Genomic DNA, 25,204 nt, shown 5'->3' with positions numbered 1-25,204 from the left:
ATGTTGAGTATGTGATGGTGTCACGAGATGACATTAAAACGGAGGTGTTTGCCATAGTTGCGACTCTAGGTATGGTCGATGTTGCGTGGTAAGGCGCGGGAGGATGAGGTTTGTTGGTCCATGTGCGGAAGGCAGCTTTGTGCTTAGTAATCGATAACGTCATAGCTCCAGCCAAGTGCCCAGGTGAACTTCCAATCCTCACCCATTTTGTGTGTTCACTGCAAAAACGCCTTTTCAAGTTGTACTGACGATCCATCCAAGATATTTCTAGCTATCTTCTCATAGAGGGTTCACGAGTAGTTGGGTATCGTCTTAGAGTTTTGGGACTCCATGATGATATACTAGCTAACCTACCCTGCTACCTAGGTAGACTTGAGAAAAGCAAGGTTCAGGAAGATTGTCGTTATCAAGAGATACTAACAAATACAATGAGCGTTGTGCGCACGATAACTAGTAGATCGCCAGCCTTACGCCCGCCGTCCAGAAGACCACCACCTGGCGAGTATCACGTGCCTGCAGCGTCCTCCACACCATCACGACAGTCTGCATGCATCGAATGCACGACCACATGTCGCCCAACTACACCCACATACTCCTCCGCGATCTCTTCTCCTCGCCTGCTCCATACACCGGATCCTCTCCAAAGTACTTCATCCTGTTCTCTCGGAAATGCCTACCACCACTACCCTGCTCAAGATCCCAAACCTTCTCAATCTCTCTCCAGATGTCTCCAGCCCTTCGACCTATTTTAGGCGCCAAGAGCCTGACTTCCGCTATAGTAGGAGGTGCCCTTGGATCTGCAGTCTGCCTGATATCTAGCCAGTATAGATACGCATGCCGCGCCGACATTAGCTCGCCAACAATCCAGGCTTTCGCGTTCCGCGGATTTTGACCTGGCTGGATGTGGATCTGATATGTCTCGTTGATGCGAGGGTTGGGCTGGAGACAGATCGTAGCGTATGGCGGTTGACGAAGACCAAGGAAGGTAACGATGCGTGGATCATTGATGATGAGCTGGTCGACTGGGCCTTTATCCAGAGTCGCCGTGACTTGGGTGATGTGATAATCTTGGTCGTGGTGTATTTGCATGTCGAGGATGCGAGTGGAGGGGTAAAACTCGGCTTGCACTTCTTGGATGCTCGTCAGCGGAAAAGCTTCGGCGTTCTGGATTGGTACCACAGTGCAGTTGTCACCAATGTGCTTGTCACATGCAACGCCTTCGCGCATGACAAATGGCGCGTGCGCTTCATGCGGTGAGGAGCATGGTGAAATCCCAGTGTCGACATCGGGCGTTGCGGAAACTTGTGATGTTGCTGAGGGTACATCTTCCATCTCGACACCTGTATCTTTGATGAGCTCGATTCCGCTTTCTTCATCCGTTGCGTCGTCCGCAACAGCTTCCTCTCCCTCAAGCTCTTCCTGCGCGCTGTAGTAGTCTGAGTCATCCTCGTCCTGATTCACCTCGTCTCCTCCGCCTTCCAGCTCCTCGATCAATGGTAATTTGGACGTCAGCCGCTCTTCAACCTGGTCATGCGCAGTCGCAAACTCGTTGTACACCCTAATTGCTTCATTGTCACCTAGCTCCTGTAGCAGTTCCTTGATCTTCTGCCTCCGCATTTCGAGCAGACGTTGTTTACGACCACCAAGTTTGAGGATCGAGCGCATAGTGTTGACGAGCTCCTTCGCCACAGCTTGCGGCATGACGGCTAAGAGTCGAGGTTCGAATATGGTAAGATCGTGCGACGTGGACAGTGGTCTCCTTCTCCCAGGTGCCTTGGCCTTGCGCCTAGCGGCGGCGTATGTCTTTGACGCTATCATGGTGAGCGGCGGGGTCGGTTCAGGTGTCAGGAACTGTCGAGACTCTGGAGTATCGTTCTGCATGTTCGATAATCGATATTCGCGGTGATGTCAGCGGGCTAGAAACTGGGTAATTTTGTGGTGAAACTAGTCAAGACGCGAGAATGACGATGGTCGCGGAGCGGGCGTTTGCTTGCAAGGGTGTTTTGTTTTGTTTCACTTTCGTTTGCATACTCACCAGTCATCTTGGAAAACAATGAGGGGTGATACAAATCTAATCTGGACCAGCAGCCTGCGAACTGCACTATGTACGGAAACATGTTCTCGCTTCTTGGTCCCTGAAAGTCCGAGTCCGAGGCAAGGGTTCTATACAACCAGTCCCCTCCACCGCGTACTTCTCTGTCTCCAAAACGCTCTTTTGTCTATCGCTCCCTGTACCTCATCCCGTTCTTCCAGCTCACTCTCCTGTTCTTTTGCACGTTACGTGACCATAGCATACTACTCATGCGCCTTCGCCTGCGCTCGATATTTCGCGATAACAGTGTTGATCTCGCTGATCATATTGTCTCGTCGCAAAGCATCCTCTTCTACCGCCGAATCATTAGGGTCCGAGACAGGCACTCCTGTGAGATTCTCAAGATCGTGTTTCGCACTGGCAACATCTTGAATATCGCTATCAAGTGCTGTTTGCGCGGCAGCGAGCTCTTTGCGTGCCTCTTCGACGATTGCTGCTAGTCCTTCGACTACATCACGCGGCTGCTGCATTGCGCGGGCGGCAAACATGCGCATAGTAGCCATTCGCTCCTTCAACTGTATACCGTATGTCGCATTGCGGCCTGGTTGAAGCTTAACCCTGGCCATTTCGAGCGAGTACTGCTCGGGTGTGGTTTGGTCATCAGTGACAGCGGAGACGAACAAGGCGCGGAGCTCGTCGGAAGACTGTGGTCGTCGCTTTCGTGATTGCTCCAGAGCTTGGAGTCGTGTCATCTCGCGCAGGTCCTCAACAGGCATGTTGAAAAAATGGACACCAGTCGCTGTCACTCTGTAGGCTGCACGCCATTTCAGGGCGTCAGGTGTTGGAGGTATTCTGCTAATACCTGCTGCTGTTGGTCCTGCGGCCTCTACTGCGTTGTTCTTTTCACTTCGGACCGAGCCTGGCAGAGTATGTTGACTTGTTTTGCGATGTGCATCTGGTGATATCGGGGTTGGTGCGATAGTGTCGTCTGAGTCGACATCAACGTCATGCATGTCGACGTCTTGGCTGACGCTCGATAAACGATCTGATTCGCCAATCTCTTCCGTGTTTGTGTCTTGGAGGGGATCGCTCTTTGCTGAGCTTCCCAAATCTTCTATATTGGAGTTGTCCAACACGTCGTCTCTCGCTTCATCAGTCTCTCCCTCCTCTCCATCGTCCCTGTCGCCATGAGAATGTTTACCAAGCACGGAGCCTTTAGTCGCCTCGTTATTTAGTCTAAGTCTAGGAGGAGTTGATGTGTCACTGGTAGATGCATCACTACCTAGGCTGGCGTCTTGTGCGAAACGGGTCTTCGGAGTTGCTTTGGTCCCGCCAAGTCTTTTCGTCGCATCGGTCGCTTCCGGAGCTGGAATCCATATTTGGAAGCCATATTTGTTTACGCTACGCATCATACGAGGAGCAGGAAGATCTACGGGCGCCGCAACCTTCTTGCGCTGAGAGCGTCTCGGATTGTTCTCCGTCATCTCGGATGAACGTGTGTGGTCTTTCAAGTTGGGAATCTTTTGTCCTTCCAATCCAGCTGCGTCTTCATGAATTCCAAGCGGGTCTGGGACACTCTTGTTGGGCTCATACTCACTGACTGACCGCGTGGTTCTCTTGTCACGGGACGTAGTCACCGGAACATCGGCTACAATGGATGATTTTACAACACCTCCGTGTGCTGTAATTCGGGAAGTGGGGCCGGGATGATTTTTGATTGGAAGGGGAGGGACGGGTGTGGGCGGGGGTGGTAGGGGCCGGCGAAGCGCTCTGCCATCTCGTTCCTCTGTGGTGGGTTCTTGACGCGTCATCTCCCCAAATTTGGAAGTCCGGAATATCTGGGCGTTCCCGAAGCGAGTGGGTATCTAAGAGCTTGTATGATCCGAATATTAGACGCGCCACGTTAAGGGGAGGGAAAGAAGGCCATTAGGGAAGCGCCGAAATTATCAATCTAGTGATGAAATCGGCTGTCATGGAAGCTGAAACAAGTCATGGCGCAATCGTCAGAATATACGCGGTCGGTTTCTTGCACTGCAGATAAGAGCCGGACTATCTTTCACTGGCACATCACTCTTACAGTGACTATCAAGCATCATCAGAAGATCGAGACAGAGATCAAACGGTTATCTGATCACCAAGGAATACCTTTCCCGATGAATGCCGCCGTGATTGGAAGCACTCTGCTCGAGCCCTTCCAGAAGTTGTGAGGATCATTGTGGCTTTCTCCACATCCCGAGAGCGCGCGGTTGCGCGGTTGCCTGGCATTGGTCGGGTTTGGTGTACAAGCAACCTTTTCGAAGACAAGCGGTAGCGAAGGGTGCGACCCGTACATTCAACGAGCATGTAAGAAGGTAGTAGAACGTAAGTGAGTAGGAAGGACGTGTACATAGCAATATCACTACGTCTGTTAGTGCAAGAGATGACGTCATCATTAGCGTGACTAGCGCTGACGCGTCTAACGCCAAACTTCACGACAATGATGACCACAACCGCGTCTTCACGAGCCTTTATCGGGAGCAATCGACGCCTAGTCTATCACACTGTGACATGCAGCTCATTATTGTATGGGTAAGATTCTAGCGCTCGTCTATCATGATTGTCCATCCCAAACCCGATCGCTTCGCTCGGCAAGAGACAACCCGCCTTCCAGCTAATCGAGCATGATCTCACCGACACCTTCGTCAATTCGCTCACCAAACCGTCCTCGTCGCAAAATTGCGAACCGCACCTGACCCCGACGCGCCTTGTTCTTCCTCTCGAACATCTGCTTCCTCTCGGCCGCATCCATCTCACCACTTCCGACCGACTTGAACATGGGCATGGCGACTTTGAGGCCAGATCCCATCCACCGCGCCCATAGGTTGTGTTGATCCACAATATCATGAGCGCGCACAAATATCTCGAGCTCATGAATATCAGCTTGCATGGCAACATCGTTACCCTCAGCGGCCCGGCGACGCGTCCCACGAGATCCATGTACTCCTCGCGCTGAGCATATGTCGTCAATATCTGGCCCATTTCATCCATAAGAGGGCGTAGACGGGTTCCTGCGGTACCGGTTGTGATTATGGTAGTTGGCCAGATCATCTCGGTTGGGTTGCGAGGTTTTAGATTGCGTGTCGCTGCAAACGTTGTGGGCTTCGCAGGCGTCTTCCTCCGCATCTTCTTGGGTGGTTCAGGGGCCTTGTGGGTACCTGAACGCTTCGCTGTCGTATTGATAGACTGGTCGAAGTCTTCGTCGTCCTCGGCTCCGTACTCGACCTCATCGTAAGCCCCAGAGTCTTGCTGGTTGTGGTGTTCGGCCGAGGGAATGTTTGCAGGCACTGAAACCACTGCAGCGCCAACGGAATTTTCGTTATCCCCTGGCTGTGAGAAGGCGCGTCTGCCAATTGGCATAGAAGGGGTCAGGGTCATTGGGACGCGTGAAGAACCTATGGTTTGCTGTGTATATACTCGTCGTTGATCTTCGGATGTACGATTCTCTCGAGGTGCTGCTGGAACTCGGTTCTGTTCAGCTATATCAATATCAGTATACGATGAGTAAGTCGGGCGATGTAAGACGCGCTACGCAAAGGCTCGATTTGAAGCAAGGGCAACCACTGACTACTATTAGCTTGACGAGTACCGCTCTTCTCCAGCTTCCACACGAGACGACAAGTCTTCCAAGCGTTCTGGAGCATCTCGAAGTCCACATCGGTATCCTCTTCTCCTTCGTTGTCCGGCATGGGACCCGCAGCTTCTAATGCGAACACCGGTACCGCTACGTTGAGAGCATCCAAGTCAACGACCACAGCTCTATCCTTCATCGCAAACATGCGGAGGAGGCTAGCGTCTTCGATCAAGATGGTGTTGGTGTCGAGGTTGCCGGTGCATGACATCTCGACCTTGATGATGTGGAGGGTAAAGTTTTCAGAAGGTGGTCTGGGGGCGGCCATGATGATGGTAGCGGTCATACCATGGATTTGAATAGGACCATGTCCCTGGATGTGCTCTTGGGGGAATCGGCCGTTCACGGGAAGCTCTGCTGTCGATATGATATCGGATATCAATGAGCGGAGTAGGGCAGACGGTCTTTCAAAGAGTTGAAGTGGTACGAATATGACAATCGGTAGTCGGTTACAAGAAGAAAAGGCAAGAGTTCGCAATATATGGTGGGGTGCTAGAGGAATTGTTGTCGCGCCATCACGTGCGAAGGATATTTCAGTCATTCATTGAGCCCCGTGCACGCCCACCTGAGCCGCGACACATATGACGATGATTTTCGGGACAAACGCCGACCCCCAGAGTGAATGTGGTACTTTTTCAACGCATCCTGGAATGTGTACCAGCTCCATTGTGAGCCGCGCCGAATCATGCTGTAGACGACACCAGAACTGCCTGACCCGAGACGATGTGGGACTCGATATCGTGAGCCGACTATTAGCCCCAAACAAGCGTTAAGCAGACACAACAAGCCATGGTCCATCTTTCACGACATTACCATTGTCCAACGCGACATGTAGATTCACAACGCTGATAAAAACGACCTCGCTCCACACCTCCGACTCATCGCCAACGAGCACCATCGTCTAGCCGTCCGCTATGCACTGTTTCTTGACATGGAGCTCGTTCTGCTTCCTGCCTAGGCTACAAAAGATGTTACTGCCGATTCAATGATCTTCTCCTGACTATACGCAACGATCCAAGCAAGCCGAGCGTCTTCACATCTTCAAATCGTCGAACTAGGTCAGCTCCATCATGCCTCCCCAGCAACCCAAAGTCCTCCGCCCAAGCTGGGAGACCATCCCGACGATTTTCTCCACGATCCAGTCATACACCTCGGCAGGAGAGTGGTTCTACTATTTGACCTTCATCTCGCACATCATTTTCAAATCCGAGTCTTCGCATATCGCCAAAGCTAACCTCATATCCTTTCTCCGTGCTCGTTCTAAAATCCAGATGTGGCACGAAGCACTCCTCTCCGAGATGTTCGACGAAGACAAACCCAACCTACCCTCGATGCTGGAAGGTACGGATTTCTCGAATCCGTCGGTGCAAAGGTTCCGTACATATACCATACAGAGGTTCGGGCTAATGACAAGAGGGGATGTCTTTGTCGCGCGGTGTGTGGTTGTAAATTTCATCGACAAAAACTTAGACGATGCACAGGCAGCCGCTCAAGCGGTAGAAGATGAGAGACGAGCGAAGTTATTACAAGAACAGGGAAGATGGGTACAACAACAGCAAAAGGCTCGACGAGACTCACAAGCAGCGCATCTCCGCTTTGGTAGCCCCGGGAAAGATAAGCCGCCTGTCGGTCAGATCGGGGTAAATGATCTCGCTGCACTCTTAGCTAAGATGTCATTGCGATTGGCTTCTGAGCTACCCGTTCCGGTCGAGATAGTGTCTGTCACAGTCCCGGCGCTTGAACAGACAGCATCGTCATGGGTGAGAGGTCTTGCCCGAAGTTTGTCTCAGCTGATATCAAGGCCAACGACACCTGCATTCATCTCTGCAATGTTTTCACGCGAGTGAGCAGCTCAAAGATAGGTATGTATCAATCTACCAGCGTATTTGCTATGAGAATGTCTCCCGTTTGTATCAAATTTTGTCTTTGTTCATGGCTAAATATCCAAACTACACCCTCTTATAAGTTCTCACCCTCTTGCCCATAGATACGTCGCACGAATGAACAAATTAATCTCCATTGTATATGATATGTCGCATCATTCACACTGATCTCCAGCCAGAGTTGGTCACCACAAGTCGTATGATCCAGGTGTTAGTCACACCATGTGGTTGACACGGACATGATTGGCTTCTTCACAACGTCCAGGTACTCCTCAACCTTGTGCAGTCTCTCGGCCAATCTTCACCCACAGCGGAGAGAACCGCACGCCTCCTATATAGTTCTATATTCTACCACTCCAACCGCTACCGAACGCCTCAGGAGGACTAGCCACGATGAATGAATCCACTCCTGAAAAAGCTGTGAGCAGTTCATGCTACACAAGCACTATTCTCCAAGCGATGGGATCCAACCTCGATGCTAGAGACTTTATATACTACCTCAACACCGTCAGGCGCGTTTTGCGAGGCGAGATCAGCCCAGCCGCCTCATCGCCAGCACTACAAGATAGTCTCATGCGCCGCCCAAAGGTAAGCCATCGTTACACGAGATGTCGATAACACACTAAATTAATATGCCCATTTCCGTAGGCAATCTTTCTTCACAACGAAGTTGTGGCCATGACGCATGATACCATACTTATGCGGAACATTCCCAAGGTTCACGACGCCAGCTGTGATCGCGATACAGAACGATTCACCGGAGGATTGGACAACTACGCAATGCAGCTACTCGATTTAGTGGATCGCTTTGCGTTCACGGGAGGTGCGCGGCCTGCAGATGCGAATACTGCCAGGCGTCAGGTCATGCAATATTGGAAGGTCATTGGGAGGCGGCAAGAGTTGCTGGTGATCTGGCTGCGTCGTTGGCTACCATGGGCGTATAAGAGGAGATTTGCGGCCGTATAATGGGGCTGGGTGTCCATGATGTGGATAGTAGACTCAATAAGTAGAAGACATGACAGTTAAGACGCAATCAAGGTATCCCGCGTTGGCCAGCGCATATCCGATTGAGTTGCCTGGCAGTAGTCAAAGCATTTGTTAAGTCGACACAAGTCAATGATAACATATTGTGAAGTGTTCAGAGGGTACGTTCATGCATTTTCGAGACTTACAAGGGACCAGCCCGAGCTCGTAACTAACTAATGTTCATCTACGGACGACCAGCGCCCATCTCACCACAAGCACCACCAAGCACCACAAAACCACTCACTCCGTCTTAGCCTCCTTCTTTCCCGGCGTTGGTACAAGACCATTCATGTAGAACTCAGCACCAAATCTCTCCACCTCTTTGGTGAGACTGGAATGACTCCTGACAGGCCGAGCACCAGCAGTACCCGCAAGAACCTTGCCCGCAAAAGCCTTGTTGAATCCGTTGACAAAGGCCTTCCACCCCTTGGTAGGCTTGCCGTTAGTGAGGTTGGCAAGGATCCACCTCCGCTCTTCCTGCACATAAGCCTGCACCACCTCGCGGAACCTCACGCTAGTGTTGCGCCGAATCTGCTGAACAGTGCGCTTGTTCAATGCCGTAATCGCTTCTTGCGAAGCCCAGTCGCGCGGCGGCGGGTTGGCAAAGATGCGCTTCCTGCCGTTCTTGTCGAGCAGCTTGATGACGAGCTTGTGCTTCTGGTCACGCACCGTGCCGTCGGCGAGAAGCTCGAAGCGGCCAGGGACGAATTGGGTGAAGTCAGGCTGGGCCTGGAAGTCGGCGTCGTTGTCGTAGGAGGTTGCGTAGGCGCCCCACTTGACGTTGCGGAAGAGTTCTGGCTTCGTGGTGTCCTTGACGTCGCCAGCGACGTCGGATGCGTCGGAGTCGTAGTACTCCGTGCCGGCTTTGGTGGCGGCAGCGATGAGAGCGGCATGCTCGGCCTTCTCGGGGTCGATGATTCGCTTCAGCCGCTTCATGGTGGGTGCGGCGATGGGGTGTGAAGGGGGTATTGGAGGAGGTTGGTCATCGTCTTCGTGGTGGGTGAATTTGCGCTTATGGCCAGCGCCAGCAATGGGAGTGGGTGAGGGGTGGAGGGCAGATTGAATGCATCTCAGCTTGAGCTTGAAACTTGGCTTTGCAGCCGATGTAGAGGCACATGCGTGCCGGAGTCCAACCAGAATGGTGGCCGCCTCGTACATCTCGGCGTCGGGTGAGACCAGCTCACTCTTGGGCAGTGATGAGGAAGACATGGTGCCGTGAAGATTGTAGAAAGAAGAAAATGGGTATGAAGTATATGTCAAAGTGTATGATGGTAGAATTAGAAAGTTGTAGGAAGTAGATGTGGGAAGCTGGGTGTCTGAAGATAGAGTCTGCCGGGGGATGAGCTGGTTATATATGAGTCCTGCTGCTGACGGCTGCTGCTCATCCTCAATAAGCTGCTATTATCTCAAGGTGAAGACGATATTTTTGCATGTCAACTTTCTTCTCGGGTGGTGAAGGCTGGGAGTTGGTATTGTCCAGCCAAGATGAAGACGCAAAAGCGTCTCATTGTGATCCAGTTCATCGAAACAGACAATAGGATTGGAGGATTTTGGAAGCTTTAGTCTTTTTACCTTCACTCAGTCTTTTGAGGTCGACGATCTTATTTGGTGCGATTCCTGTAGGCTCCATGGACTGCGTTGTCCTTGTGTGAGTGTTGCATTCTCGTCTTGTTAGTATCCGAGAGTGTCTGTACCTTGCCATTGTAGTGTCTGCAAGACTGATGTCGTCGGTATACATATGCAATGTACGAATTCATGGTGGCGCTGAAGAAGTCGATGTGTAGCAGTACGCCTTCGTTAACGGCTCGTGGGCACGCTAACGCCCAATACGGATGGGCTGAGGTGTCATGACATCACTTGGCAGGTATCTCCGTAAACCCTTCGCAACTACATTGGTCGCCATCAGCTACCGCAATCAACATGACCGACAGTATTGCCTATGCATTCACGCAGGCACTTGTAAAACCATCTGTAATGATACTGACCCATCGTCTGGAACGGAGACGAGGGTGCATGCAAGACGCGACGCGACGCGTCAAGGCAACAGCTTTCCGCACCCCATCCTCTACCTCTATAACCTGATGAGTGTATCCGAGCGCATTAAGAACTTTGCTATTCACACATCAGACAAATTCCTCAAGATATTATGGCTTCTCTGCCCGCCATCGACGTCGTAATCACTGCTTCGCCTGCCGTTTTCGATATCGACGGCTCGACCAAATTGAGCATCCGGCTCGGTCTTACACTTCGTCACGACAAACCGATTACTATGTACAAAAGGGACACCAGTCTCTTCGACGGCAAGATCCTTAATGCTCCTGGGCTTACGTTCACCGATATTGAGACCGGGCAGCTCGTGCCACGTAATACGATCGATATATGCACCTTCCAAAGCAAAGGCAGAATATCATGGGCTACTCGACGTAACTACGTTACGCTGTACCCAGGACAACCACATATCATTGAATCAGGCTTTGTGCCTTGGAACGCTAAAGAGCAAGAGAAGACGAGCTCTACGATGGACACTTCGCACTTGAGATGGATGAGGTTCGCTGGGTTCAAAGACGGACAGACATACCAAATAGGCATCAGTGCCGATGCCGTGGTCAACAGTTGGCTGGAAGGATCCATATGGGCGATCTTGGGATGGCAGAAATTAGGATGGTCGCCGAAAACTGTGCACGCGATGGTCAGGTACACAGTCGTTGAGTCGGTGGCATTCACGATCAAGCGATTCGATACTGATGAGCCACCCAGCGGTCTTTTCTCAATGGTCAGTTCGCTCCACGAGGTATCTATAGACCAAGAAAAGACGTAATGTTTCAAAGTTATTCAGGTATTTAGGTATTCATCTACTGCGTGTGATTTCTTCTTAGTCAATCCCCCTCACCCGATCACGGATTGGAACTACTGTCTATGCTGACAACATCGCCCTTGTAGAATAAACCTCTATATCCAGAGACAGATCGTGCAACACTTATCACTCTCCGAACCTATATCGGCCTTTTTTCCCGCCACCAACTATCCTCAGAAGACTTTCTTTCAGTTCGTCCTTCATTGTACAAACGATCTCGTCCGTTGCTGCAATTTTCTCAGGGACATTCTTCCAACTTACACGCTTCCTTAATTCCCCCTTCTCAACGTCCCTAACAAGTTCGCTCAGCAATTGCGCATTGAACATGTAAAACCCTACAAAATGACGCTTATACACCAGATGCGCTAGCTCGTGCAACATCGTTCTCATCAAATGATGCATAGCGATGAAACAACTTGGATCATCATCTTCACGTAATCGCAATTCTATGTACAAGGCGATAGTCTCAGTAGTTTTGCTGGATCCGTATCTGGTCGTTTTTCTCGCAGTGTAGCATTTACCGTGGCAGGAGGAGTAAGGAGAGAGCTCATGCAGTATGGGGACGGACCAATTGTGGCGGCGCATGAGGGGCGCAAGGATGTAGGCACAACGCCGTAGTAGGTAGAGGGCGTGGGCTTGGTCGGGAAGGTGGTCTAGAGTTGTGTAGCAGGGGAAACAGCCGTCTAGACCGCGCTGGTAAGACAGGTGGGTGAGGTAGTGGTACATGGTTGGGTTGAAGGACTTGCCTACAGAATCAATGTTTGGTCAAGTCGCGCAGTATTTCTACCAAGGCAGGCTCTGTAAGAAGCGGAAGATGAAGCGAGTGTGACCAGTGAACGCCTGGATGATTGTTGCAACCTCCGAGCTAGATCGAAATTACGATGAATGCAAGGGCATTTACTGTTATCCTTCACTCAAGGTCATTTCGACGGTGTTAGCTTCGCAAAGGAAAACTACAAATGTACGGTCTGGATCTTTTGATTCAGCTGGTTAGGTGCAGACACTGGTGATAGATCGGTGAAACAAGCAGTATTCTTCAATGACATGGTTGTCTCATTCGTCATGACCGTAATTGCAACATGCCATATCGTTCACAATGCTCAAGCACTGATCTGTCCATATACTCTCCGCAGGTGACAATGTGTTGTAGTGAACATCAGGCATAGATCAGCCTTCCAAATGCTTGTTTGCATCCTGTTCAACATGCTTTGTTTACCCTTTGACTGTATACAGCCAGCGAGCCAAATCTGTGTGGCGCGTGCTAACCAAAGATGGTTAGCGAAGGCTGCACCGCCACTTCATCCCTCCAGTGGAAAAACGTTCACCAGCAGCCTTGACTTCACAAAGCTTTCAGAGTAAACCTCACCACATCTTATATATGTTTCATTCAAATGTGAGGATATGGAAATAATCTGAAATATCGTTACGCTGATGTAGAAACCAGCAGTATTGCTCCAGCCTGCAAACACGCCACCTCAACGAGCCGTTAGCTCAAAGACGCACGCAGCATTCATGTCTGTGCCCCACACCTCCTTCATTTCTCCCTTTAACTTTTTTCCCGGGACCCACTCCGCTCTGATCCTGAATTCGTGCCGAAATCCATTCAAAGGTTTCACAGACACTTCCAAACAAACCTCATAGTGCGAGTTCCTTCCTTTTTCGACAATAAGTAGATGTTCTTTGTAGTCTTTCAGGCTGTCCGTTAGGGCTACAAACTTGCCATAAAAGATAGCATCCTTGTTCCAGTGATTTTCGGTACTATAGCCACTTTTCTTGCCATTCGATGGCGAGTACCAAAGACCCTCAGAGAAATACCACGGGTTCTGGAGGTTTTTGACTGGGAACAGGTGGTACGAGGTGTACGTGAACGGCTTGGTGAACTCGTCTCCTGCTTGAGCGAACCACTGAAGACGTTGCACAGCGTAGTGTTTTCCGTCCTTTCCTTTGACAAACTTGACATATTGACAGAACTCCCACTTGGAATCCCCAGCCACCTGACGGAGTGTCTCTTGGCGTTAATTCCCATTATCCTACGGTCTTGGTATATCGCATATATACGCGAGACTTGCACGTAGTGTTGTGGAATATATTTCGTCCTGGTGCAAATATCCGAGAATGCCGCCTCCCGCGACAGCTTGATGGCTATTAGTATGTCAGTATTGAAGGCTGAATCTGGGGATATGGGTGAAGCCACTTACGAATAGGCGGGTTCATGGAGATGTCTGATCTGTGAACTTGACCAACCAGCTATGACTCTTTTACCTCGACTGCGGAAGAGCGTGGAGTTGCAGAATTGCCCGACCCATGCAACGTCACGGATCTTTGATTCATTCTCCTCTCATTTGATCTGGGCATATTGCTCTCCGAGTAGCTCTTCGAGATCATCTAGTGAAGGTCTCCAAATCTCCCCCCATTCTTCTCTTAGAACTGTCAGTATGCACGCAAGGACTTACCGATTGGATGGGAGGCTGACTTAGTGATTGTTAACTTATGTAGTCCAATACCTCTTGTATGATCAGGCGTCAGACCCCCGACCTTGAACGGGTACGCTTCTTCGAAATTCCAGCCCGGGTTGAGCCGCTTTCCGTTAAGCTCATATTCACGAATGACGTCCGCTTCCACAATGATCTCGATGGTAGGTTTACCAGGGCCTTCTAGGGCTAGCCTCTGGGACTCTATATTTTCAATCGCTACCCTGCGAAGAGCTTCGTTGACAGAATTTCCACCGCAAGTAAGCGCTTGGTCAGTGAGTAAGGCTTTCAACAAGTTCGATAGACGCACTTACAACTAGGGTTGCCGACCGATCTGTAACATTTCATGGTCTTCTCGTAAGTGATTACCTTGATTGTACCACCTCCTCCATCAATAACAATGATGAAGTCACCAATCTGACTCCGTTAGCGACCTTCAAGCAAAGACTCGAGGGTATGCTTACGCGAGGTATGTGACGATGATTCCACAGGTAATATGACGCCGCAGCAGCAGGCTCAGCAATTGTGTAAATCCTAGGCGGGTATGTTGGACTGTGTGCAGGCCACAGCTTCTGTATTGCTCGTTGGAACGACTTGACCCAACGGTCACTGCTGCTCACGCTCCATGCGCTAGGCACGCACACAACGAACTCCGGTCTATCCACTGTGTCTTCTTTGCATTTCTCTCTTATATGTCCAAACCAGTGAACCAGAAAATTCTCGAACACATCATCTTCCTTTGTGATGCGCTTGTTCTTTTTCAGCTGGTCCAGTTGTCCCTGAAGTCCTTCTATCCATTGTATTGTGCAATCGTTGCCGTCATACAGCAACTTGAAGGCACCGAGGACGTCATCGGGATAGTGGTGTATGGGTTCGTCTCGATCATGGAGCTTGCCGTGGACTTCCCATCCCCATTTCAGTGCTTGGTTTTCGTCATTGGGATAGTACAACAGACATGGAGCTATGTTGTTACTTGAGCTCGACGAATTTACCTCGCTTTAATATTCTGAGATGTAGTGTATATCATGCGAGTCGATTTCCTTGCCAGATTTTCCGTCTCTTAGCACTACCCTTGCCGCAGTAGCGTATGTCGTTCCAAAATCTAAGGAATATATCTTGCGTATACGAGGACCCGGCACTGAATCGGACTCATTTGGGGAGAAAAGGGCATCCAGATCGTAGAAGCGGCCGTGATCGTTATCGTCGATGGCGTCGTAACGTCGCTTCCGTCGTCTCTTAGGCCGACTGGAATCGCCAGCATCGGATGCTGTACATGGAATCGTTCTTGACCTTAGTTGGCTTGTCATGGGCGACTGTTTATGGTGTTATCTGTGCTATGGAATTTTAAAGATACACTAGCTGTGCTGGGGCGCGCAAGATAGGAACTACCTAGGTATAAATGCAGGAAAACCACCTTAGATACAGGTCGCTCGCTGGCCACGGGGGATCACCCTGGACAAGCGCGTACAAGTAGAGAGCGGTGAGGAAACGATGAAAACAATATGGTAACACATTGTAAGACAGGCTGATGATATCTCTCTTTGATTGGACGGGGATGCGGGTTAGTGGGTTGCCAGAGTATGCAGGCGAGAAAACGACAGGGCGACCAGATGCGCAAACAACACGCGTGCGAAACACCCAACATCTCCTCATAGAGCACTTCCTCAAAATTCGGTCTGCAAGCCATCCTGTACTTTATCCTTTCCATAAACTTATCGGAATTACCACCACTCTCTTCCTGGGATTGAACCGCCCGACATGTCGCCAAATTCAGAACACTGGACACTTGAATTGCGTCTGCTCTGTGTTGCATGCATTGACATCTGCAATCGAATTCACGGCTTCGATTTTGAAACGGTATCCAAGCTACTCAAGCATGTCGACTTTTCCCGCACCTCAGAACGACTCAAAAAACTGTTCACGCGCGAGAAGGTGAATCAACTACGAAAAAAGCATCCTAAAATGTTTCTTGAACAGTCGTTCATTGCGTTACAGGTTGTATCCCAGCTGAACCTTATCACCCTCAGCCCGGAACTTGTTTCATCCTTCATCAGTCAGGTTGTCAACGAAAATTCCGTGACGAAAGGCGATGATAATCCGCAGAGTTCAAAAAAGGTACTACTCCCGGGAACATTCATCAGTGAATGTATCGCACTAATACTCCCGTATTCACAGATCTCACGTCCACCTCTCGGCAATTATGCTACTCGCTCTACCTCGCGTGCACAGCCTGAGGCTTCCAATCCTGCCGACCACCAAGCCAAAGATACTCTCGATACAAGCGAGAAGGCGACCCATATGAGCGGGAAAACCTCTTCAACCAACCTGGAATCACAGACGCTGGGAAAGCGCAGGCACTCAGAAAGTCCAACACAAGATTCGGCCAAGCCAACGAAGCAGCCGATGGTCGCGCATCAACAGATCGACGGGTGGCAGGATATCCAAACAAATTTCGAATCCATAAAAGACAATATGTCGAGGATGACAAGAGAGATGACCGTACCGGGGCACGCCCGCATCAGGGAATGGGTTCGGAAACTAGAGATCATGGAGAAGGAACTGAAGGCCGCAAAGACGAGGGCCAATATTACTGCAGAGGAAGAGATCGAATGGCTGAAAAAGGAGGTGGAACTAATCAAGGCTGGCTACGAGACAGAACGTAAGATACTCCTCGAGCAACACGAGGCCGACAAACAGCTCTTTCGAGAAGAACTGAGTTTCAAAAAAGAGTGTTATGAGAGCCGTATCAAGAAGGTTGAGGAGGAGAACCTGCGCCTGAGGAGGGATAATGAAGAAGTTGGCAGGTCCGGACTCCTCCCCCGCACCAAACAATGGCCGATCGAATACAACGCAGAAGACACGGGTGCGCATTGGAACAAAGTTATGAAGGCGCCGATCGAGATGCTGTCACCACGAGCTTATGAGACGCCGGACATGGCCCTCTGTGACGATCAGTCTCTCCCAAACTTCCGGTTAGTCTTTGCCACCGCGACCGCAACATGGCCGTCGCTCTCTGAACACGTTGACGTTGATGGTTGTTTCTCGATGTTGTCAAGGTCTCCTACAAACCAAAGCTTGCTGGTGGCTTGCTTTGTGGCGCATGTACTGCGATGGATTTTCGATACACCCTTCAGGGGTTGTGTTATGAGTATCGGGTGCGAAAGCCAAGAGTTAGTATCGGGTAGCGATGCTGCCGCCGGGCGATGGCGTCAATAACGTTGAGCGTATTACATTGCCAAATATGTATGCTATTAGCAAGACATTGAGTTACATGTTCGTCGCTCGAGGACAAAATATGGGTAACATACTCATGTTCCATACAACTATGTCAAATAGTGCATTGGCCTTAGGCCTCTTCAATGCAGCGGTCTTCACCTTGTTGCCATCACAGTATCTTTGTTCTGGATACATTGAAGGCGGGCAGTTTACCTACGCTATCAAGTATGTACTCTGCTCGATTTTCCGCACCACTGCAGCGTTGCTAACTCAATTTGACTCAGCACAAAGCCGTTTCTGTCGAGCAACGTAATGTACTCCACTTCAAGAATAAAATAAGCTTCTTGGAAATGTGCCGAGGCCTTGGGATTGCTTCTCTCGCAATCGCAGGTAGTGTTGTCATCTTGGGAATAGTGCTTACTTGACTAGCTGGCGGAAGTAGTGAGGGATGAGCGATCGAATGATGGTAAGTTTCTTGAGTACCGTAGAACACCAATGGTAGAGGCCCGGCTATTGGACAGATCAGCCACCGACTTACCGAACCTTTCACCCCTGTGGTTTTTAGCTGACTCTACGCTTATGACCTGTTCGAACCGTCTCTAGCTTCTGGCTTGGTGTTGGGTCCTGCGATGCCGAAATTGGACCCGGCGGGTTGGGCACGACCATTGATAAGGAAAAGCGCCGGTTGCTGGTACGCACGACGGTACGTGTGCAGCGTTCGGTGCGTCTCGGATCCTTCGATGACGTTCGATTGTGGCTCAAAAGCAAAGTCGAATAAACTTAGATTCAGCGTCATGCAGTGGTGCAAGCCAGTTGAGGTGCTACGAGTGTGGCGCGCTGCTTTTTCCGCTCCTCGGCAACAAGAAAAGGTGTGATCGCTGATGGGTTGCCGCGCGGAAGAAGGAAAACTACATCGTTGAAAGCGTACAGCAAAGCGCCAATTTGAAGTGCAGGGGATGAGGAACAAAACGGTACTTTCCAGCTACCTTGATGTCAATGCAACGAGCATATGTAACTGTGTCAACTGCGATCGATCATGTTTGGCCTGGAAAGGGGACGGCTCGGTAGGCGAGAAGACAGCTTGGTGCTTAAAACGCGCACCCCTCTTTGCCTTAATCGGCATGTGGGATGTCGAGCTTGCAGCTTTTCGCGCGTATGCTTCACCCACTTTTGATAGAAGATCAGCATGACGGCGCCTGAATGGTGTGTAGGGCTGTATGCGAGTCGAATGCGGTATGATTGACCAGATGTTCGACAAGTGGAAATTCTGAGCAGTACCAAAGCGTCTTGGCGTCTTGGCGTCGCGTGGTGCCCAGTCGCTGGGGGTCACCTGCGAATCGTGTCCTGTGGAGAAGAGGTGCGCTCTGTTCGCACGATACCATACCCTTTTGTAACGATACGCTGTCGACGATCCTCATGTCGCAGAGGCTAAGTCCCTCCTGATCGGTATCATCCTCGGATTCAGATCTTGCGGTGCAGGAAAGGAGGACCAAATAACCCCTGTTCCGCGGGATGGAAAAGGAAGTAAGTTTTTTTTTTTCTCCAAGTGGGAACAACAGCATGTGATGACACAGACGAGCAATGCGTACCGTGCTTCATCTATGTGAAGGAGCCAGCGACGAATACACAGCTCTTCCCGTGCGAACACTCGGCTCCGTGCCGTTGGCAATCTCCACAACAAAGTTGCGGCGAAGAAAGGTCGGGATCGGGTTACCGCGCCGGTCTAAAGGCTGCCGCCGATGTCCTAGAGGCTAGAGCCACAGTTATTCTGCTCACCAACTTCTAGCGAAGGTTGATCTTTCCTATTATCTAGCGTTCCCACCACTTGCCTTCGCTCGGCGTCTTGATGTAGTATCGAGCCGCTGCACGCGTGTTTTCGATGGCTGATCTGCAGATTTTCAGGGAGGCTTGCTTCTCTGCACGTGTTTGCAGCGAGACTGCAAGCCCGTTGGCAGTCAGACAATCAGGTTGCGACGTTGTGAGATCGGCTAAATGGCTGCGACGGAGGATGTAGCGTCCTGTCATTTTCAATGGGCCAGTACTAGGAACCCGGCCCGGGCCTGTACCAACCAGCTTTCTGTTGTGGTTGGACACATGGATGCTCCTTTTTGGACGGTTCGCGAGCATGCGCCGTCAGAAACCAAAACACGTACGACATGAAAGTGCGTAGTATTTGGGCAAAGGCATGGTGGTCATCTCTACATCCGATCCGTGCGTGTTTAGCTGCGGTCAACAGGCACCAAGGATGATGGTGGTTTTGCGCGCACAGAGTTTTACGCCTCGCTTACACGATTCCGCGAATGAGGGTTTTCTCATCTCCTGTACAACATCGCCCAGTCCACGCCACGTTCCTGCATGCGTGCATCCCTCCGAAATGCTATTGATCCCCCCGAATCCATAGCATCCTTCTCTCTTCGGCTAAGTCCCGAGAAGGCATCACATCCACGATCTCTTGGCCCACATGCAATTCCATGATCTTTCCATCAAGGATGATGGCAGCCGAAGGAGCCACATGCATTGAGCTGAAACATTCCACCCGGAAAACATGGTTGGTGACACCATACACGCCATTTTAAACCGTTCAATCTACGAACGGGTCAGGTTTATTCCATACATAATAATCGTATAAAAATGAGAGTCGAAGTTGAACGCGTTCCCCCATGGCTGACACTCATTGCGTCGTCCACGTGGACTGGGTCCCTGTACTACCGGAAGGGCCGGAACATCACATGGATTCACGGAACGTGTTGACACCGATCTCGCACACTTGGTGGCTCTCGCTTCTTCGACTCAGGGCCATGCCGAAGGTTTTCTGACAGGGCTGCAGACCCCAGCTCCCGAGGGGCAATTGGCGACTGTCAGATGTTCAGTGGATGTCCGGAAAGTGGGGACGTGCATAAGTGCGGTTAGAGGTACAGCCATCAGCGATGCGCATACCACCAATTTCGTTCAGAGACCCTGACCAGATTGTGAAATACTACATGTTTCCCGCAAAAGAAGTCTGGTTCACCTTATCTGGTCGTCATCAGACCTACACTATCACATCATGGCTGGATCATTAGCTGATAACCCTAGGGGCAGGCAAGCCGTTGAGATCACCACGGTGTTCACTGGTTTGGCACTCATAACCGTCTGTCTTCGATTATATACACGCTTCTTCATCATCCGCTGCGTGGGTGTCGAAGATGCGGGCATAGCACTTGCGATGGTAAGTAAATTCTACGTCATATTCTGTAGACTCATGCTAATGTGCCACTAGCTCTGCTCCATAGGCCTGACCATCTGCATCGGTGTCCGTCAGTATACCCCCTTCGCTCAACCACAGCTCTTGATAGGGACTAACATTATGTAGAGGCTGAATATGGTATGGGCAGGCACACCAGCAGCATCAATGATGCTGATATGGTGAAGTTTCTCAGAGTATGCTATACCTAACGCTCATTCGAGATCTCTACTAAACTCAAGCTATAGACTTTCTGGTCCAGTCTTATCGTATATTACCTGTCGCTCGGCTTGACCAAAGCATCGATGCTTCTCCAGTACCGACGTATCTTTCCGACCAAGTCTTTCCAGATCGCAAACTGGATTACGATGGCCGTTGTCGTCGGCTATACTATCTGGACGGTCTTCTCCAGTATCTTTATGTGTGTACCTGTGCGAGCTTTTTGGACACATGACAAGGCCACTTGCCTCAACCAATTCGCCGTCTGGTTCACCAACGCCGCCATCAATATCCTCACCGATTTCGCGATTATCTTCCTCCCTATCCCGGTCATCCGGAAGCTGAACCTAGGCAAAAGGCAAAAGATTGGACTCATCTCGATCTTTGCGATTGGTGGATTGTAAGTACCCCTCCCTGGTATCCTATCGTTTCTATCGGGCCGTTGTGCAAGCTGTTGCACATGTGTTACATGGTGCAACAACAAACGGCTTGATTATCGCGCCTTATTGGTTTCCCGGCTCCCCTCGCAACCAGTTGAGCAGCACATCTCCCCCTGTTCTCAACTGTTACAAAGTGATTAAACTAACACTCAACCCTGCAGTGTTTGCCTAGTTTCCATTCTCCGATTACAATCCCTTGTCGCGATCTCTAACTCGGCCGACGCAAGCTACGACAATCCTCCCGCAGCGACTTGGAGCTCCGTAGAATCCAACGTCGGTATCATCTGCGCCTGCTTGCCGTTGCTTAGGCCATTAATCACGAAATGGCTTCCAAAAGCGTTCCCGTCAAAACACCGCAGCGTATACTCGCACTCTCGACCACAGAACCGAGCATATGGCAGCAGGGGTGGCAGCAAGGCGCTGCGCACCAAGGACGACTACGTCCTAGATGTGACAACGCGCTCGAACGGCTCGAGTGAGAGAGCGCGAGACATCCAAGTCGTTACCGATATCCACGTAGAAGTCGACGGTGCCGATGGAAACAGACTAAGCGGCTGGAGAACGCCTGCGTCGCAAAACAACTGGTCGGACAATGTTTCCGGCAAGGAAACACACCGGGAGAATAGCACTGAGATGCTGGTCGAAGAACATGTGCGGGTGCCTTCATGGTAGATCTCAGACTTTTCTTATGTTCACCGCACACCTCCCGATCACAGTTCTGTAATGATACCCCATGACCTACTTCTTATTAGTAATAGAGAGTATTCTTACTCTTGTCAACACCCACAGTCTTTTCGAGCAGCACTTGTTTGCGTGATTGCGCAGTGTCTATTTGGCTTTGACAGTTCCATCGTGGATCACGCTGTCACGCTCTATAAAACACTGAAGGCCGTCCGAATGCAGCATCGTCCAACGTCTTTCCCCAGCTGTTGATTGGATGCCTCGCGAGATGTGATCGCAAGGATCTCATGCAGATGGCTCGCCTACCGAAGAATGCGGCTCGATAATGCGCTCAGCGAATGATGTCGCGTAGATGGCTGGTGTGGCTGCAAGGTACGCGGCATGAAACGCTGTGCTTGGCTGTTAAGGTGAGTAATATGGCGAACTACCATGCACTGCGCCTTCGAGAACTATCTGACCGTCACTCTAGATGCTATCAACGAGTCTGATACTCTCACAACGCCTCTTCTCCCCCCTATATACAACTAAAATGAACGGGTAGCTCATCGACGCGTCCGGGCAACACCTTACCACGCCAGTACCAACGAGCAACACGGACGTTCCGATGGTGACGAAGAACCGGCAAACTGTGGGAAACTTTTCAGCGTCCTTGAACCATCGGATGAGTCAGGTGATCTAGAGATCTGTGAATTGGAGCGCGCTTCCATTGCGATGGTCCCCGCCAAGCCCGCGTGTGCTGAGACTCCATTCATGTGCATTCACTTGCGCGTCAGGCTGCTACGACGCAACACTGCTAACGCGATGGATTGCACACTGTCACTGTATAGAAACTCGCGCAAGTTCTCTGTCTACTGGCCCAATACCACCCACTCAAGCTCGCCTCAACCATCGGTAACTGTGACTTGTTGTACCCAATAGCTGAATCCATCGAAGACAACTCTCAAACTTCGGCATATCCGCTACCTCCACAGTAGCTCCCACTTCCACTCGTACAAATACAGCTGCACCAGTCATAATAGCACCTATCGCTGCTATCACTTACAACGAGCATACTTCAACTGCTCCACCAAGGTCTGTAACGTCCCTTCTCACTTAAACGAACCCCCTGACACCTCTCAGTTCACGCATACAAGACGCGTGTAACTCCAGCTCATCCGGCATCTCTGGCCGGAGTGGAACCACATGTTCATCCGCTGCACCAAGTACGACGTCTACGAGGACATTGCGTTGCTCGTCTTCGACTGCCCACTCGTCGGAAGTGCCGGCGCTTGAAACTGCCCAAGCTTGCACTGTGAATCCAACACTCTTCGGATACCAGCTCATGATCTCGTCCGGCATTGCCAAGATCCCGCGGTGGCTTCATCATCCTATCGCCCGTGATGCGGAGTCAACACTTGTACCATCGTCCTCCGGTAGCAATACGACTACCAGGCTCTCGCCTGTCAAAGTGGGCGTCGTCTTCATCATCGGCGCTTTCCTAACTCTTCGGTTCGCCCAGATCATCGCCAAAGATCTCTCAAGCTATGCCACAGCAAGGATACTGCTATGGCTGGTGTTTGGCGGTCATGAACAACTCAAGCTGGATGAAACACTGGTAGTATTACCGCTGGACCCGTCATACGCCACCATACCTGAATCTTGTCAGGCAATTGGCTCTCCAGTCATCATCGTTACTCCTCCGGAAGACACTCGATCCGTTGTTGAGCGTGATACTAAGCTCATCACTGTGGTCGAGGTCATTGACTTTCTGGAAGTGACTCCGGATATTGTCGAGCTTTACACGCCTCGGATCCAAGATTGGTTGACGGAAGCCATCCATGAACTGATTCCCGAGCTAAACATTACTTCTGCGGATGGTAGTATGTATCCACCGAATCCAGTCGAAGCTGCAAAAGAAGTCGTCCAGGTGCCACAATCAGTCGTCGCTAGCAATGAACCCAACGATCTTCTCACTCCAACGACAATGTTGGACGAAGCAGAAGCATTTCTTGCATCAGTGAACGGGCTTCCTGATCTGTTCGCTGAGACACACAATCCTCAACTAGCAGCCATCCTTTTCGAGCATGACTTTCCCACCTTCAACACCGGCGAAAATATCTACGCATCGAATCAAGCTTCCGAGGCCGGACCCATCCATATCTCCGTATTTGCAGGAGGCACTGACTTGATGTCTTGGCCCGATCGTCCTGTGGCGGCAGATAAGACTGACCTCGACTACATGGCCAAGCAGCTCACACAATATCTGCCGGCACAGATGCTGCAACGAATCATTTCCGTGCCGTCCGAATATTGGTACAGAACTCGAGATGCAAGCGGCTTCAATGTACTCGTTCGTGATCTGGAACTAGAGTGGTTCAGGCTGGTCCATAATGTATCTCTCACGATGAACTCCGAGGTTATCAAGCTCATCGTTGGACAATACCGGAAGCGATATACGCCAGCATGCCCGCGCTACTGGCGCTTCCAGTACCCACCCACGGACTCGGCTAGACCATACCTCGATATCGAAGAGGAGTTTGCCATCAACGAAGGGATCGCTGATTATAACGGCGATTATAGAGCAGTAGAGGTCGTTGGCGAAGTACAGCATACCTTGCGGACGAACGCCCAATTCTCAAAGCTCGACTATGGCAGTGAGCCTATCCTGAAATGGCTCAGCAACGTCGAAGAAGAGCGATTGGTTGATCCGCACGTCTACGGACGGTGCAAGTGCGGCGAGGCCGCTATGCAGGCTGTACGATGCTTCCGTCGGCAGGACGAAAGCCACTACAACTCGAAGACGCAGCGGTCTTTCAGGAAGTTTCCTCTGCGCCAGATGCCTGAGCACGAGTCGGACGACCGCTACGTTTGCGATGTTGAGCAGCGAACGGCATATCCACGGAGCCAGCAGATTACGCAAATCTGCAAGCAGCACAAGACGGTTACGGACAATATCTTCGTTCTCGTGGATACATCCATCAAAGACATCAACGACCGGCTTAGCAATCCAGGTGGCATACTTCCCGTCCCCGGCAGAAGGAACTCTTCGGTCTATCCCGACGGCTGGCAGGTCAAGAAACATGGTGTGCAACCCCCATTCGAGCAGCGCCCTCCTCGGTGTCGGCACGGATTCCTTCACAGCAAATCTTGTTCCGAATGCTTTCCACGTCGTCACTTCGCTCTTCAGTGCCAGGAGTGTATCGAGTACCGTCTTGCTTTGAATGCGAGACACCACAACTTGAAGGTACTTGACGCAGCGCGCGGTGCAGGCCCGGAGGCTACACAAGGCCAGCAGAACGTCGACCTAGCACAACATATCCAGGCTAGGCGCCAAAACGATTTGCTCGCTCGCTTCACAGGCATCGCTCCTGTCCGACATCCTCTTCTATCTCCTTCCCTTTGCTGTTACACCATCAGCTGGACTGAGGCGTGATCTTTAAATTCACACTACAATCTTTTTTACCCCCCTTTCTGGCACCACAGTTAGGATTTCTTGCTCTTAAGCTTCTTAAA

The 25,204-nt window shown here is 50.8% G+C and overlaps 6 protein-coding genes across 6 annotated transcripts; 2 read left to right on the top strand and 4 right to left on the bottom strand.

The window, feature by feature from the left end:
* Positions 1 to 579: 579 nt before the first annotated feature.
* On the bottom strand, positions 580 to 1,818 carry ACET3X_007877 (uncharacterized protein; the record flags this gene model as incomplete). The annotated part of the gene is made up of 1 exon (XM_069454071.1): positions 580 to 1,818. One exon carries the CDS (start codon positions 1,816 to 1,818, stop codon positions 580 to 582), a length of 1,239 nt encoding a protein of 412 aa, XP_069305040.1.
* Positions 1,819 to 2,295: 477 nt separating this feature from the next.
* On the bottom strand, positions 2,296 to 3,516 carry ACET3X_007876 (uncharacterized protein; the record flags this gene model as incomplete). The annotated part of the gene is made up of 1 exon (XM_069454070.1): positions 2,296 to 3,516. One exon carries the CDS (start codon positions 3,514 to 3,516, stop codon positions 2,296 to 2,298), a length of 1,221 nt encoding a protein of 406 aa, XP_069305039.1.
* Positions 3,517 to 4,682: 1,166 nt separating this feature from the next.
* ACET3X_007875 (uncharacterized protein) lies at positions 4,683 to 5,967 on the bottom strand (the record flags this gene model as incomplete). Its single annotated transcript, XM_069454069.1, has 3 exons — positions 4,683 to 4,937; positions 5,000 to 5,547; positions 5,637 to 5,967. 3 exons carry the CDS (start codon positions 5,965 to 5,967, stop codon positions 4,683 to 4,685), a joined length of 1,134 nt encoding a protein of 377 aa, XP_069305038.1.
* Positions 5,968 to 8,848: 2,881 nt separating this feature from the next.
* Positions 8,849 to 9,817, bottom strand: ACET3X_007874 (uncharacterized protein; the record flags this gene model as incomplete). The annotated part of the gene is made up of 1 exon (XM_069454068.1): positions 8,849 to 9,817. The coding sequence occupies one exon, from the start codon at positions 9,815 to 9,817 to the stop codon at positions 8,849 to 8,851; it is 969 nt and encodes a 322-aa protein (XP_069305037.1).
* Positions 9,818 to 16,108: 6,291 nt separating this feature from the next.
* On the top strand, positions 16,109 to 21,773 carry ACET3X_007873 (uncharacterized protein). Its single transcript, XM_069454067.1, has 6 exons — positions 16,109 to 20,061; positions 20,225 to 20,357; positions 20,409 to 20,445; positions 20,502 to 20,569; positions 20,621 to 20,991; positions 21,193 to 21,773. Exons 2-6 carry the CDS (start codon positions 20,355 to 20,357, stop codon positions 21,701 to 21,703), a joined length of 990 nt encoding a protein of 329 aa, XP_069305036.1. The 5' UTR covers positions 16,109 to 20,061; positions 20,225 to 20,354; the 3' UTR covers positions 21,704 to 21,773.
* Positions 21,774 to 23,033: 1,260 nt separating this feature from the next.
* On the top strand, positions 23,034 to 25,124 carry ACET3X_007872 (uncharacterized protein; the record flags this gene model as incomplete). Its single annotated transcript, XM_069454066.1, has 1 exon — positions 23,034 to 25,124. One exon carries the CDS (start codon positions 23,034 to 23,036, stop codon positions 25,122 to 25,124), a length of 2,091 nt encoding a protein of 696 aa, XP_069305035.1.
* Between the last annotated feature and the right edge of the window lie 80 nt (positions 25,125 to 25,204).

This window comes from Alternaria dauci, chromosome 7 (genome assembly GCF_042100115.1).
Source record: "Alternaria dauci strain A2016 chromosome 7, whole genome shotgun sequence".
In the NCBI taxonomy this organism is placed as follows: Eukaryota; Fungi; Ascomycota; class Dothideomycetes; order Pleosporales; family Pleosporaceae; genus Alternaria; species Alternaria dauci.
This window is presented reverse-complemented; position numbering and strand designations above follow the sequence as displayed.

Bases quoted from the DNA above. Each gene is read 5' to 3' on its own strand.
- ACET3X_007873 (XM_069454067.1), top strand. The intron at 20,570-20,620 runs GTATGCTATACC...CTCAAGCTATAG, and splicing joins ATATGGTGAAGTTTCTCAGA to ACTTTCTGGTCCAGTCTTAT. The intron at 20,992-21,192 runs GTAAGTACCCCT...TCAACCCTGCAG, and splicing joins ATCTTTGCGATTGGTGGATT to TGTTTGCCTAGTTTCCATTC.